Source organism: Vulpes vulpes, chromosome 9 (assembly GCF_048418805.1).
Source record: "Vulpes vulpes isolate BD-2025 chromosome 9, VulVul3, whole genome shotgun sequence".
Lineage (NCBI taxonomy): Eukaryota > Metazoa > Chordata > Mammalia > Carnivora > Canidae > Vulpes > Vulpes vulpes.
Window position 1 is genome coordinate 63692828 of NC_132788.1, and position 17243 is coordinate 63710070.

Consider the following 17243-nt stretch of genomic DNA (forward strand, 5'->3'; position numbering starts at 1 on the left):
TTGTGTATAGTTATTTTTGTCTTTAGTCTTATATGGCTTATAGTCAAATACCATCTTTCAAACCTACCTGAGCTCATTTTCTGTTCCTCAAACCCCTCAGGGTGGTTACATTGCTTATTTGTAACACAGTGAAGTTTATTTATTACTGTCTGAATAGAATTGAATTTTGTGTTATACCTATGTGATGGTGAATTTTCCGTGTTGTCTTGACTAGGGATGCCCAGATATCCTGTAAAATACTACTTCTGGGTGTGTCTGTGAGGCTGTATCTGAAAAAGACTAGTATTCAAATTGGTAAACTGAATAAAGCAGGTGGTCCTCAAGGTGGGGGGGGGGGGCAATCATTCAGTCTCTTGAGGGCATGACTAGAGTGAAAATGCAGGGGAAGGGCCAATTCACTGTCTCTACTTGACAGAGGGGTGCCCTTCTCTGGCCCTCAGATACTAGTGCTCTCAGTTGTCTGGCTTTTGGACTCAGATCAGGACTTGTAGCAGAAGCCTTCCAATTCTTAGGTATTTACACTCGGACTGAGTTACAATACCAACTTCCCTGGTTCTCCAGGTTGTAGACTGAAGACAGAGGGACTTCTCTCTCTCCATAAAGGTGTGAGCCAATTCCTATAAATTAATATCTTCTGTATATCCATATATATCCAATTGGTTCTGTCTCTCTGGAAAACTGACTAATTCAACCCACATTCAGCTTTATTTTAAATATTTCTTTAGCTTTTGATACGTGAAATGTTCAAAGGTTTGTAAGAGTCAACACTGTATGAAAGGTATTATAAGAGAAGTAGTATTTCTCCTTCATGCCTTTTACTCTATTTGCCCATTTTCCCCACCCATCTTTAACTACCTTTTTTAGGTAAACAATTAATTTCTAACAGAAATTTGCATAATCTAGGATGTGGTTGTTGTAGCAACTTATATTCATTACTTCAATTGACTTAGACACCTGGAGAAACTGTCCCTTCTCTTTCCTCTTTCCCCTCTCACTCCTAATATTCACTGAGGAAGAATCTGGCTTTCTGCAAGTATCTCTCTATTTTGGGAAAAGGAAGACAAACCATAACTTTTCAATATTCATTTACTCATACATTCATTAACTCATCATTCATATGTTGATTCAACCATTTGAAATCATAAAAATGACCAGGTCCTTGCAATCAATAATTTAACTACTTAAGACACCCAGAATATCAACACTTAGAATTCCAAAATCATGTATATTTGGAGACTCACCATTGAAATTAACATTGCGGATATACTTCAACAACTTCTTGCCCCCAGCTTGTTCCATCTCTGGACAGACGCCTCGGTAGTCAGCACAAAGATCTTTGTTCATGTGATGGAGGGCATGAGCCATCGCATAGACTGCGTCAATCACAAACTGAACTTTACCTTCCTGTTCATAGTTGGAATCTTTTCCAATTCTCTCCTGTCCTGCACATTAAAACAAGAAACACACACACACAAAGACTGGTGTTGAGTAAACATCTAAATTTGCACTAACTTTCAACTATGCTTAAAGCAAACAATGTTCTGGGGGAATACAAGAGTGCAAACTACATATCTACATTTGGCTACCATATTAAGTTGTTTTAATAGTGTTTCATGTTTGACTTGGTAGGACTAACCTGTCTTATGTATTAGACAAACTTCAGAATGACACTCCAAAAGATCACAATGAGGGATCCCTGGGTGGCGCAGCGGCTTAGCGCCTGCCTTTGGCCCAGGGCTCAATCCTGGAGACCGGGGATCGAATCCCACATCGGGCTCCCAGCGCATGGAGCCTGCTTCTCCCTCTGCCTGTGTCTCTGCCTCTCTCTCTCTCTCTCTCTCTCTGTGACTATCATACATAAATAAATAAAATTAAAAAAAAAAAAGATCACAATGATGTCTTGTGTAAAGCCAATAAATATACTGTTCAAATATAGTGGTTCCATGGAATAAAAGGGTTGCTGGGATTAGAGGCTGGAGTGTAATATTCGAATTTTCAGAGCTTACTCACTCTAAAGAGGTGATAGACCAAAAGGAAAATGATAGAAAACAAACTGAATTCTACACCTGATTTCAATACACTTCTATATACCTACTCCATCTTTTGTCTGGCTCAATGGCTGGTATTATTGGCAACTTAGGTTTTCAGGCTAGAAATTTTGTCATCTTTTTCTTCCTTCCTTTCTTATTCCCCACCCTCACATTTATCTAATGAGGAGCCAAGTTCTATCAATTCTAGCTCTGTAAACACTGAACAGTTGCAGCCACACTATCAATGCCCCATTTATGCCCTTCTCATCTTCCATCGGGATGCAATGCTAGATGCCCCACTTCATCTATTCATTCTTCCATATTCATATTTCCAAGTAACAGAGCTTATCACCTCACCCGCATGCTCAGAATTCTTCCATGGTTCTCCTTTACCTATAAAATAAAAATCAAATTCCTTCCCCTGACAAATGAGAGTATGTATCACTTTGCCCACATCTGCCTAATAATAAAAACTGACATTAAGTGCCCTTCATTGTGTTAGAAACTTTGCATATATTATTTTTATTTCATTCTTACTTTGTGAGTTAAATATTATTTATCCTCACTATACACATAGGAAAGGTCAGCCTTAATAGAGATTAAATTACTTCCCAAGACCATTTACAAGTAGACTGATGATGGTAGCTCAGGTTTGTCCAAGTCCAAAGCTCACATTCTTACTACATTGGCCCTACACAAAGCATTCCCTATATTTTGTTGTTGTTTCAGACAGATATGGTGTGTGGGTTTTTTTTTTTTCTGAATACACCATTAACTCTAACGTTAAGTTATATTTATTCATGCTCTTGACTTTGCCAGAAACATCCTGCCTCCTTGCTGTCACTCATCACAATCTCATTCTTTCTTCATGGCTTAATGCAATGGTTGCCTTCACTCCAGTCCCTCAGTCCCATTTAAGGATTTTCATGAAAAAATTCAAGTATTATAAAATAGTAGCACTATATTTTAATGCTCTACCAGTTTACCAGATTTTTTTCTTTTATTTCTTCCCCCTTATATCCCCAACAGCAAACACAGCATTTAGTGTTTAGTAGATTCTAAACAATATTCGTATTAACTTATGCATTCATTAAGTACATAACACCAAGAACTCTCTTTAGACCTCTTGATCCTTTAGGAGGAATAATTATCCACAAATCGCATTTCACTTTCATAGCTGTATTTCTCAAATTGTTTTCTATGGTACATTTCTATAGTGAAAAAAAAAAAAAAAAGAGGAATTATACAACCCCAAACCTTTCCCCTGCAAAATACAAGGTTCCTTATAGACACTGCACTAAATATTTTTAGATTTCTTTACTGAGAGACTTTTCCAAAGCATTTAATGTTATGGAAAAAATTATAATCTATAAGAAAAAAATTCACAATTTTCCAAATTTGCTTCAATTTGTATTTTTCCTTTTTGGAGAACACATTAGTATCTCACAGGGCAGATACTTCTGTTTTATATATGCTTACTGTCTATCATTGGATCTAGGTCTTTTCAGTGTGTGTACAGGATTTCCATTCTTTGAGTAAGACAAAATTCATTAAAAATTCATATTGCTACTTCCAATTGAAATTCAGGACTATAATTTTTTTTATTAAAGTTGGCACACTTTCACTCCTATCTCCTTTCTTTTATGAGGAAATTCCTAGTTCTTTTTTTTAATTTTTATTTATTTATTCATGATAGTCACACAGAGAGAGACAGAGAGGCAGAGACACAGGCAGAGGGAGAAGCAGGCTCCATGCACCGGGAGCCCGACGTGGGATTCGATCCCACATCTCCAGGATCGCGCCCCGGGCCAAAGGCAGGCGCCAAACCACTGCGCCACCCAGGGATCCCAAATTCCTGGTTCTTAATGATACTATTCTAATGATTCATTTGCCTTATGTTCCATAATACCGATAACATTCTTAGAATATCTTGCCTAACAGTCTAAGAAGTATATGAATAGACTTTTGAAAATTGTTTTTCAATTTTTTGCCTATTTTGGTGGTAGAATCAGAGAAGAGGGATTTTGTTAAATGATATATGTATTTTTTTTTCTAAATATTAACACATTCTCTGCTAGAGTGAGACTGCACTAATTTGCTCTCCTACCAACAAAGGGTAAGAGTGTTCATTCCCTAAGGACCTCAACCAAAGTGTATTATGAAAGTTGATTTTGTCAATCAGCTAGATATGCGAGAAATACCTCTATAGTGTATTTTCATTTGCATTTTTCTTACTATAGGGGAGGTTGAATATCTGTGCATATGATTAAGAGCCATTGTATTTCTTTTTTCTGTAAACTGTTTATTATCCAGCCAACTTTTATAATACGTTGGTCATTTCCATTTTTTTAAGATTATTTATTTATTCATTCATGAGAGACACACACAGAGAGAGAGAGGGGCAGAGGGAGAAGCAGGTGCCCTGCAGGGAGCCCAATGTGGGAACTGAGCCAAAGACAGAACTTCAACCACTGAGCCATCCAGGCATTCTTCTTGTCTATTTTTAAAAGCTTTTTATTAATTAGAGATTTGAACTCCTTGAGATTAAGTTTCAAATCTTATTCCCAGTTGGTCATTTTTCATTTACTTTCTTTACATACTTATTTTCCAAATGAAATTTTGTAGATGTAAAATTTTCTTCTAAACATAAATATCCTGCTCTCAGAGTAAATAAGATTCCACCCATGTCTTCTTCTAGTACTTATATAACTTTGCTCTTAAAAGTTAGATATTTGAGGGGTGCCTAGTTGGCTCAATTGGTTAAGCATTTGACTCTTGATTTTGGCTCAAGCCATAATCTCAGGGTTGTGAAATTGAGCCCCATGTTGGGCTCTCTGCTGAGTGTGAAGCCTGCTTAAGATTTTCTCTCTCCCTTTCCCTCTGCCCTTTCTCCCCCACCTCTGCTCAAATGCATGCTCTTTCTCTCTTTCCCTTAAAAAAATAAAGAGATATTTGACCCATTTTGAATGTATTCTGGTGTACGGAGTGAGGAATAAGTCAAAATTTTATCTTTTTCAGTATAGCCTTTCACTTGTTATATCATTCAACATACAACAGCTTATCTTCTGTCATAGATTTGAGGTGGTGCCTTCATTCTACACTAAATTTCCATATGTAATTAGTTCTATCTCTAGATTTTAAAAATCTATTTCATTGCTTGGTTTGTTTATTCATGCACCAATTATAAAGGATAATATTTGAATAACTGGTAGAGTTAGATATTTCTACACATAATTACCCCAAATTTCCCAGTAGTTTTTATTTACTGAAATGAGCTTATTAATCACTTACATAACTTGAGAAAAAAGAAAACTTTGATGGTATATGTATTGCATTTATGCTGTATTTATAAATAAACTAGAACAGAAATCTTTTGAAGGTGAGTCTCTACCTTTCTTTTTCCTCTTGGTCAAGTCTACTTTGCTTCCTTCAGTGTTTAACTATTTCTCAAAAGTTTTGAGTGTTTCTTGAAAAGTTAACCTAGATATTTCACTTATTTTTGCTATTCTAAATACAGTTTTCTGTGCTGTGTATTTCTCATTGGTTTTTGGTTGTATATGTAAAAGCTATTCTTTGATTTGTTGTGGTTTTATTACTTTTCAACTTTCTATCATGAAAAATTTTAAACATAGTGCAAAGTTGAAAGAACTTTACAGTGAACCCACCAACTAGGTTCTTACATTCATATTTTACAATACTTATTTTACAATGCAATTCATTTTCTCATATTAACTTTATAACCTGCTACTTCACAAATTTGTTATTTTTTATAGTACTTAAAAAAGGCAGTCATGAAAGCCTTATGACCACTATAAAATGTGTATTATGGAACTGTTTCAGACTAATAATTCAGGAGATCATTTCAATATTGCATTCATAGAGACATTTGTCCCAGAAAGAATATCTTGAAAAATAATAGCAGTATTTTAAATAATATTATTTGTGGAACACTGTAGGCTTTATGTCTTTCTTGGAGAGACACCAGGCGCATTAGCTTATTCAAGGCTCTAAGAAGATTTAAGAGATAAGTTTTTCTTTCAGGCTACCGGGACTTGAAAAATATAACCATAAATCAAGAGTATCAGAAATGTAAAGTTCATTAAAAAATTTATTTTCTCTAATGTCACAGACACAAGTATTTGCCAACTATCTCCTCTCCTTCTTTAAGTGAAATCTCTTCTCTTCAGATATTGACACCAGTAACATGTGTGTGGGAGGAGGGGGAATGGAGGGAAGGAGAGAGACAGGGATAAAGAGAAGGAGAGGGAGAAAAAAAGGGAGAGAAAAAGAGAGACATGTATTCTGGACATTCTCTGAGCCTTTTTGAATTGGTTCTGATTTACCTAAGCCAAGCAGAATTTCCTCTGCAAGGACTGATTTAGAACAGGCATGGTGCATAATTCTAGCCAGTGAGATATAAGAGGAATTTGATCGGGAAGTCTTGAGAAAGTTTATTTGCTCTTAGAAAGAGATGTACTCAATTTCATCAAAAGCAAGCCCGAATACATACCCTGTATTTACTCTGGTCATTTTGTGGTCCTAAGGAAATTACACAGCAAACAAATAACAGCATAAAAATGTGGTAGATATATGAAAATATAAATCAGTTTTGAGTTAGTCAAGCCTGAAGTCACCCTATGTTTTCTCCATGTGACATATTAAGTAGTTTGTCCACTTAACTGAAGCTTAATACTCAATATTTTTCATGTTCATATGAATGCTACATTTATTATTCATATAGCACTTTATAATATCCTAGCATTAAGCATCCTCCCCCCAAACCACCATGAAATGCAGCTTTTTAAAGATTTATTTATTTTAGAGAGAGAGAGAGAGCAAGCTTGAGTGCACATTTTCCAGTGAGGGGGTTGGGGGAGATCTTTAAGCAGACTCCCTGCCAAACACAGAGCCCAACTTGAGTCTTGATCCCACAACCTATGAAATCAAGACCTGAGCCGAAACCAAGAGTCAAACATCAACTAAGCCACCTAGGTGTCCTGAAAATAAGAACATTTTCAGTTAATTGTTAGTTAACAGCTCATCCCTCCCATCTTTCTGATGAGCTGAGATGTTGTCATACTCTTTTCTCGGATGGAGTTTATCCTTCTCAACATGTTCCCAGAAAAGGGCCTCTGGTTTAGCTAAATGAAGAAAACTCTGAAGTACTATCTTTTATTTCTCCAGCATGCAAAGAAGCTTATCTTTTAAAGTCTTGTGATTTTTCTGGAAATGGACAATTTCCTACCAGTGGAATCTTCCACAATGGAATCAGAATGAAATAGAAAATCTGAGCAGATTAATTACCAGTAATGAAATTAAATTGCTAGTTTTAAAACTATCAAAAAATAAAGTCCAGTGAATTCTACCAAAGATTTAAAGAATAGTCAATATTAAAGTTAATTACTTTTCTCAAACTCTTCCAAAAAAACTGAAGAGGAAGATTCCAAATACATCCCAGGAGGCCAGCACTATTCTGATAACAAAACAAGACAAGGGGACAACAGCAACAAAATGATAAATGAAACTAGGGAGCCCAGGTGGCTCAGTGGTTTAGCGTCACCTTTGGCCCAGGGCCTGATCCTGGAGACCGAGAATCGAGTCTCACGTCGGGTTCCCTGCATGGAGCCTGCTTCTCCCTCTATCTGTGTCCCTGCCTCTCTCTCTCTCTCTCTCTCTGGGTCTCTCATGAATAAATAAATAAAATCTTTAAAAAAATAAAATAAACTACAGGCCAATGTCTTTGATGAACATAGGTAAAAATGTCCTTGACAAAATATTAGCAAACTATATTCAACAATATTAAAAGGATTTTTCACCATACTCAAGTAGTATTAATTTTGGAGATGTAAAAATGTTTCAATATTCACAAACCAATCAATGTGACACACCTCACCAAAAAATGAAGGATAAAAATCACATGATCATCTCATTATATACAGAAAAAGCATTTGACAAAATTCAACATCTGTTTATATTAAAAACTCTCCACAAAGTGGGCTTAGATGGAACATACCTCAGTGTAATAAAGGCCATATGTGAAAAACCCACCAAAAACAAACAAACCACAGCTAAGATCATACTCAATGGTGAAAAACTGACAGATTTTCCTCTACTATCAGAAACAAAGCAAAGATATCACTTTCATCATTTTATTCAATATGGTACTAGAAGTCCTAGCCATAGCAATTAGAGAAGAAAAAGAATAAAAAGTATACATATAGGTTAAGAGATGCTAACTGGGATCCCTGGGTGGCGCAGCGGTTTGGCGCCTGCCTTTGGCCCAGGGCGTGATCCTGGAGACCCGGGATCGAATCCCACGTCGGGCTCCCGGTGCATGGAGCCTGCTTCTCCCTCTGCCTGTGTCTCTGCCTCTCTCTCTCTCTCTCTCTCTCTCTCTCTCTGACTATCATAAATAAATAAAAAAAATTAAAAAAAATTAAAAAAAGAGATGCTAACTTGTTATTTGCAGATGACATGATATCATATAGAGAAAATCCAAAAGACTCCATCCAAAAACTACTAGAGGTAACAAATGAATTAAGTAAAAGTGCAGGATACTGAATTAACACTGAGAAATTGGTAGCACTTCTATCCACTAATAATGAAGTAGCAAAAAGAGAGCTTGATAATTCCATTTACAATTGCACCAAAAAGAATAAAATACTTTGTAATAAACTTAGCCACAGAGGTAAAAGACCTATACTCTGAAACCACTGATGAAAGAAATTCAAGATGACATAAACCATTGGAAAGATATTCCATGCTGATGAATTGGATGGATATTGTGACAATGCCCTTAGCAATCTACAGATTTAATGCAATCCCTATCAGAATACCAACAGAACTTTTCAAAAAACTAGAAGTAGTAATACTAAATTTGTATGCAACCACAAAAGACCTCTAATAGCCAAAGCAATCTTGAGAAAGAACAACAAAGTTGGAGGTATCAAAATCCTAGATTTCAAGATATACTACAAAGCTGTATCAATCAGAACAGTATGGTACTGGCACAAAAAAAGAGGCACACAGGATCAATACAACACAACAGAAAGCCCAGAAATAAATGCTTGTTTATACAGTCAATAACCTGTGACAAGAGACAAGAATATACAATGAGGAAAAGACAATCTCTTCAATACACTGTGCTGGGAATACCGGACAGCTACATGCAAAAGAATGAAACTAAACCACTTTCTTACACCATATACAAAAGGAATTTTAAATGCATTAAACACCTAAATATGAGACCTAAAATCATAAACATTCTAGAAGAAAACTCAGGCAGTAATTTCTCTGACATCAGCCATAACAACATTTTCCTAGATAGGTCTCCTAAGGCAAGGAAAAGAAGAGCAAAAATAAACTATTGGGACTATATGAAAATGACAAGCATTTGCAAAGCAAAAGAAATCATCAACAAAGAGATGCAACCTATTGAATGAGAGAAGCTATTTGTAAGTGATATATGGGACTTATCAGTAATATATCCAAATATGTATATCAGGCTAATATTGAAAATATGTAAGGGATGTATACAACAACACCAACAAAACAATTCGATTTAAAAAATATGGATAGAGAACCCGGATAGACATTTTTCTAAAAATGACTCGCAGATGGCTGACACATGAAAAGATATTTAACATCTCTAATTAGTAGGAAGTGCAAATCAAAACCACAATGAGATAGCACCTTATACCTGTCAGAATGGCTAAAATAAAAAAGACAAGAAATAAGTGTTGGTGAGGATGTGCACTATTGGTAGGAATGGTAAAGGGTAGAGCCACTGTGAAAAACAGTATGGAAATTCCTCAAAAAATTAATAATATAAATACCATATGATCCAATAATTCCACTACTGGGTATTTACTGCTCCCCCAATACTGAAAACAGTAATTTGAAAAGATATATGCACCCCTATGTTTACTGTGGCATTATTTATAATAGCCAAATTATATAAGTAATTGAAGTCTCCTTCAACAGATAAATGGATAAGGATGCATAGTGTGTACATACACATACACACACACACACACACACACACACACACAGAGGAATATTATAGAGCCATAGGATGAATGAGGAGACAAAAAAGGATGAGACTGTGCCATTTGTGACAACATGGAAGAGCCTAGAGAACATTATGGCAAATGAAATAAATCAGACTGAGAAAAAATGCCATATGATTTCACTCATATGTACATTCTAAAATAAGAAATGAACAAAAAGCAGAATCAAACTTATAAACATAGAAAACAAACTAGTGGTTGCTAGAGAAGAGGGGAGGAGGGGGTTGGACAAAATGGGTGAAGGGGAGTGGGAGTTACAGGCTTCCAGTTATGGACTGAATCAGTCATGGGAATAAAAGATAGAGCATAGGGAATGCAGTCAATGATATCCTAATAGTGAGGTATAGTGACACAGTAGCTATGATGAACATACATAACATATAAACTTGTGGAATCACTATGTTGTGCAACTGAGACTAATGTAACATTGTGTGTCAACTATATTAAAAATGCTTAAATGAAAATAATAAAGTCTACTGATATTGGTATTTTCCCCTAAGAGTCCAGTATTTATCTTCAAAATGCACATCTTTTAACCTTCCATTGAATGAATCCTCAGCTGCTCTACACAAAAATAATCCGTAAACTCTTCCACTATTAAAATTTCTAGTGCTCATTCTGCTGGTGAAGTCATTTCTTTGAAAGACCTGCTTAAATTACCCATTTAAGCATACTTCTCTCTCAGAATGTATGTCTTAGTTAATATGCATAAACAAATTAGGAGAAAGCAACTGAAAATGCAAGAAATTATATATTTGAAATTATGTAATATAAACAATCCAATTTCAATGGGGAAACCAAAAGAAATACACAAGATGAGGAGGGGAGAAGATAGGACACAGAAAATGTTTATAAATGTAGTCTGAAAATTTATGAGAAAATTTCAGCAGCTTTGAACAACTGGTCTAATGTTTACCATATGTTTCTAAAAGAGCGAAAAATTGTCATCTTTATTTTGATTTCAAATATTGATTGAAGTTATTTGCTTTGAAAAGACCTAAGTAATGCATGCTTGTGCTGACCATGCTTTTAAACCATGCATTACACAAATTTATTTTATTGAATACAGAGCCTCAAACTTAAGTATTTCTTGAGGCTGAAGTCCTGAGTAATATGCTACATAATTAACTATAATACTAATGCTTGGATTTATTGCAAATGACAAATACCCTAATCAACAGGAAAAGAGCTTGTCACAGGAACTCAAAACAGAGTCAGGGCGGATTTTGTTTATAACAAAGCTGCTAGATTGTTAAAGAGGATGCAGGGGCACCAGGGTGGGTTTCCTGGAATGATAGAAAATGTTACAGCATTCTGAAAAATGCTACAGTTCCCCAGCAAGCCTTATTAAAACGAGTCTGCCATTGCTTCCATAATTTAGAATTAAATAAAGAACTTGACTTACTGGATATTTTCCCCCTTATGGGTATACATTTCTCCTTATATGATGAATGCTAATGGCAAAATAAGATTCTGTGTTTGAGATTTACTTTGTTGCCATCTTTTTGAGTGATCACGTTTACAGAAGCTCAGAAGTGAAAACCCGTAGCCTACAAGACAGATTAGTAGAAGGAAAGTCAGAAGGTTTAATTTGAATCAAAATGCCTTCATTGTGGTTGTGCTTCCATTTGTAGGTGAGGCTGAATGACAACAGAATGGGAGAAGCAACTCCTGATAGGAATGGGGGTTCATAGTCCTACAGGCATCATGTACACTTCCTATACATCGGGCTCTAGTCTGAGCATTTCCATAGCTTAGTTTTTAACTCCCATACACTTTCTGTGGTAGGTACTATTATCTTTCCCATTTACCATCCACTTCCTGCCCCTCTGTGACTTTACTAAATATTATGGATAATTAGTTACCTGGTTCCTTCCATACATGCACATGTCAAGTAAGGAATCAGAATTTTTCTTTATTTCTTTTCATTTTTAACTTTAGAATCACAAATAATCTCCAAGTTTCTGCTACCCGTGACTTTACATCCTCTTATTCCCACTGAATATTTCGCTATAGAAGTTTCCTGCAAGGAAGAAATGGCTGATTTTGAAAACACCATCCTATCCTTCCCTGATACCTCCTTGAGTGGAAAAAGTTAGCATTCAGAGAAATGGCCAACATGCTGGCAAAGGAACAAAGAAAACGAAGAAGAAATGGCACACAACTTAGCAACTGATTCCTTAGATGACCAAAATTTGATTACAAATGAACCATTAACATCTTAATGTCCTGCAGTGGATACACACAGAGTACTTTCTTATAGATTCATAAAGAGCTCCAGCAAGGGAGATACACAATGTCTAGCCACAAATCCTCATTTCTAATCATTTTCCGAGTAGGATGCTTCCTGGAGGGCTATTTAATTGACAATTAAAACTGAGTTTTCTTCTGCAATTTCATTTCCAGTTTCCAGGTAAGTGCAAATAAGGATACATGCAGTGAATAAATGTGCGCAGGGGACAGGGCAGTGCCGGGTGGGGGAGAGTTTTCATATGATGCACTGGGGCACAGGATTAAAAGGGAGGGGTGTTTCAGTCCCTTCACCCAAATGTGTGAGTGGTGTTCCAAGAGGATTCAATCAAGGACTTTCCTCACTGCCAAGAGCAGCCTGTTGTACATAATGTGAGCCTATTCAGCAAAGTTAAGAACACTGTTTCTGAAACTCACACTGGGCAACTTGCTATAGCAAACAAGAATAAGATGTAGTTTCTTAAAGATGAGCATGGATCCAGTTTCAGTTCCTCACGCAGGTTTCCTCTCCTCTGATTTCTTAAGCTGAATTTCTGTTTATACACTTTTCACTGTTTCTTCATGTACACTGTAAAAACACTGTTGATGTTTCCTTTCCAGAATGGACTTAAAGATCAACAAAATATATGCTCCTATCTTCTTAACCCCTTCTTTAGGCAGGGCTGCTGCAGTAATGGGGTTCAGCCCCTCTGAAATTTTGTTTGTCATTCCAAGAACTGTACTCTAGTTGAACCTTTAGAATATTAATTAACCAATTTATTAAAAATACATTTAGGTACCAGATGCAATCTGCAACAATCCTCGAAAGCTGCTGAAAAGGTGAGTTGAAAGCCTGATGAGAATTTTATAATGAATAAATCTGGTGACAATGGTACACTGCTTAATCTTTTCCTTTCTCTTCCTTCCCAACCTCCTCCTCCTTATTCTTTTTGGCTTTAGACTTTCACAATCTATTGTTTTAATTTAGAAAGTGGCATTGTATATGTATGTGTGAGAAGAGATTGGACATGTAAAACTAAAAACTTCACAGAAAAAAAATTTTAGGGTAAAAAATGTCAACTTATCTCCTCTGTCCCCTTTCCAAAATTTCTATTTTTCCACTCTCACCTCTCATCTTAACATCATATACATTAATAATAATTAAAAAAACATATTACATGTCCTCTGAATGATGCAATAATAAATGTACTGCTTGGTAAACATTTAGTCAAATATATGAAAAGGCTGCTGCATAGAGAAAGAAAGAAAAAGAGTAAGAGGGAAACAGAAGAGCAGAGAAAGAGGGAAAGATCTGAATCTGATCTACTGACTAATTTAGGGAAAATACAGAAAATAGAGAAACAGGTGACATTGACATTGCAGAGTGGCAAAGAGCAAGATCCAAATGTGAGAACTTTTAAAGAAATAGTAATTGAGTAGTTTTATTCAACAGGTAAATGGCAAGAAGTAAAATAATGGAGAGGAACTTTTTTTAAAAAAGATTTTATTTGTTTATTTTACGGAGATAAAGAGAGAGTGTGAGTGGAGGTAGGGGAAGAGGGAGAGAGAGACAGAGAATCCCAAGCAGATTCCAACATTCAGCACAGAGCTCAATGAGGGGCTGCATCCCAGGACTCTGAAATCATGACCTGTGCTGAAATCAAGAGTTGGATGCTTAACTGACTGAGATACCCAGGTGCCCATGGAGAGGAACATTTTTAGATTTATAAAGTGGAGCATATGGACTTTGTTTAGAGACCCAGGTGACTGAATCAATAGCATAAAGACATTCATGAGAGAAGGAGGAGGCTATTTGATAAGGAACTAGTGTTTTTTTACTTGTGAACATGCGTTTATTACATATTTTTAAGACCTTTTTTTTCAGAGATGTGCACTTGAGTATTTAAAATAAATTAAATGCCTGAGTTTACTTTAAATTGGCCAGTGGTGGGAGAAAAGGCATGTGTGGAGTATATGAAAATAAAATACACTGGTACACATGGACTACTATTGAGGTGCAGAGATGGATGCTACAGGGATTCGTTATACTATTCTCTCTGCTTTTGCATTTGTCTGAATGATCACATGCTAATGAAAATAAATATAAAAGGAGAAGAGAAAGAGTATGAAGGAAGAAGAAGAATAGCAGTGGTGGCAGGGGCAGGTGAGGGGGTGGAGGAAGGATAGGAAAAAGAGGAAAAAGAATGAAAAGAATATTGGGATGAAGAAAAATGGGGCTAGGCAGGAAGGCAGATTAGTTGCATTTAAGAGGCACCTACTGCATGCTACACAGCCTACCGGAGACAAGGGATATAGATATAAATACAGAAATAACCCTTTCCTGCTGGTACTTTTCACAGCTCCACTCAAATGCTCCTGCTGAAAGGCAGAGTCTCCATCTCTCATCTCAGGTCTTTTTTTGTAAATATTTTATTTATTTATTCATGAAGAGAGAGAGAGGCAGAGCAGAGGCAGAGGGATAAGCAGGCTCCATGCAGGGAGCCTGATGTGGTACTCGATCCCAGAACTCCAGGATCATGCCCTGGGCTGAAGGCAGGCGCTTAGCTGCTGAGCCATGCAGGAGTCCCTCTCATCTCAGGTCTTACAGAATGATTCTGCTTCCCAGGTGTTTGTTCAGGAGCACACCACAGATGCTCAAGCATCTGAGCAAGGTTACCTGATTACCCCTGTCTAAAGTTTCTTCCTGGAAGAACAAAGGCCATGTTGCGGGGATGAGATGGAGTGGTTCAACCTCAATGGCACCTTGACCCTCCACTTTGTGGACACAGAGATAAGTCCTAAGGGAATTCGTCTCACTGTAGGGTTTAAGAAAACTTCTCAAAGTCATCAGTCCAATGAAAGCTTATATAAAAAAAAAAGCTATTGTTTAACTAGATTTGTACTCCTCATCCAGTACTAAGTGACTCTAAACAAAATGGACAAATATACCTACATATAGTCTCAATTCCTCAGAAGCAAGGCTAGGGACCTAAACATTGCTATATGCCTAGAACCAAAACAGGGCCTGGATAGAGTGGATAGCCACTACATGTGTGTTGAATAAAGGATGAAACAATGAATGAATATGTTGGAAAGGGAAATAAAATAATGAGCAAGTACCTTCTGTAAAAGAGTAGAAAAGGAAGGTAATGATCCTTCACTCTGGGCAGCTGATGGTGGAGATGGAGAGTTTAATTCGTTGCAAGAGGATTAAAGATGAAAAGGGTAAGAAAGTAGCATTGCTAGTAGATCCCTGATATTTGGGATCTTTTCTTAAACTGGGTTTTTATGTGGCCAAAGATATTATTGCTTTCACTTATTGCTTTCACTGGTTTCAATTATTTAAGTAAAGTTAATTAAAAAAATACTGCTAGCTTTTTTTTTTCTTGAAGATTAATTTTACACTAAGCAAAAAAAAAAAATATATGTTTACATATACTTCTTCACACAAACTTTTAACCTGTCATAAATAAGACTGGTTTCTTCAAGCTGAGCCTTAACAATATTTCTAAGTGATGAGAAATAGTCGTAGGATTCCGAACTTAGATGTTCTGAAGACACTGCTCTGCTTAGCAATGCCACATTGCATCTGTGTTAAGAAAAATCAAACAACTAACCTGACAAAGAAAACATCTTAACCTACTTCTAACCAGAAGGCTGGTACTGACAGTTTGCCAGTCCAGACACACTGGGTAATTTGCCTGAGGAGCAACTAGCCACATCCATTGCTACCTGTAGAAGGAAAGTCAGTCAGTGGTAATGGAGTGGACCTCTTCACAGAGTAGTACAACAAAGTTCTTGATGCAAAATATCCAAGTCCATACTTAGTTTGAAACACACATGTTGCCAGTTTAACTTACTTGCAGCAAAGACAAAACACTGACATTTTGAAACCAGTATGTGATGGCATTTCCATCTTTCCTCCAACCAGCCCAACAACTGCACAAGAGTTAGGTAGGTTGGCATCAGACAAACCTGGGTTGAAGTTCTTCCTCTCTATGTATTATAGTTGTGACTAAAGTGAAGTTATATAACCTCTTCAAGCTTGTTTCATAGTCTATAAAAAGGTAGTCATTATGAAAGAAAAACTGGTTACATTCTCCATGTGACTTGATAATGTGAGAAATCTTGTATCACTTCCAAGACCTCCAAGCTTGCAGCCAGAAATAAGCTACCAAAATAGAGATCACGATTTACCTTAACCCTAATTGGGACTGATGGTTCCAAAGTTCACCTGAGTCTTCATAGGGTCAAATGATCCCCCTCCTCCAGAATATTTTCAGAATTAAATTTTTCATGTGTTCATCTAAGGTTTACTGGGCACTGCCCATGGGACAAGCCACTCTGATGGCTTTACCTGCCCTTGATCCTTTATTCACCCTCATGTGATGTCCTGTCCCTGTCCCTTCTTCAGTGACCAGCTCCTTCCATCTTCACATCTTTGACTGTGCTCTCTGGATTTTTTAATCCATATTGATCACTCCTCTATGTAATCTTATGCAAGTTTTCAAATACTCCCTTAACTAAAATCTGCCTGTTTCCTGAGAACACTGCTGCCCCTGTGGCTCTATTAAGTGGAGATCAGCTTTTTCCTCTTACATAACCCATGTATCCTGTGGTCTTTCTTGCTCTCCAATACCACTTGCATCCTCTAACATTTCTCCTTTTGTAAAAACAAACAAAAAACCTCCTGCTACTTTGAGTCTTACCCCCTATATGTCTTGATTTATTTGTCAAGAACTGGGAAGGGTCTGAGATTTTACAATACCTGCAAGCCTACAAGTTACACAGATGTTGGCAGGACACTCGTGGGTCAGTGACAAAGGTCTTCATTATTCATTGCAAGAGTAGTAATTGGAGCATCAGCATTTGCTGGCTCTGGTTCTCCAACCTCAGATTCACACACACAGGATGA

General features: G+C 36.7%; 1 protein-coding gene across 9 annotated transcripts in view; it reads right to left on the bottom strand.

Annotated features, from left to right (window-relative positions):
• GRM7 (glutamate metabotropic receptor 7) overlaps nt 1-17243 on the bottom strand; it is an 823590-nt gene that overhangs the window by 270030 nt on the left and 536317 nt on the right. For all 9 annotated transcript variants that reach the window (XR_011994328.1, XR_011994329.1, XM_072720358.1 and 6 more), the window contains exon 6: nt 1242-1442. Coding sequence is in view for 7 of the 9 variants with exons in the window: in XM_072720358.1 (XP_072576459.1) it covers nt 1242-1442 (201 nt within the window). In the remaining 2 variants the exon portion in view is untranslated. The remainder of the gene's footprint in view (nt 1-1241; nt 1443-17243) is intronic.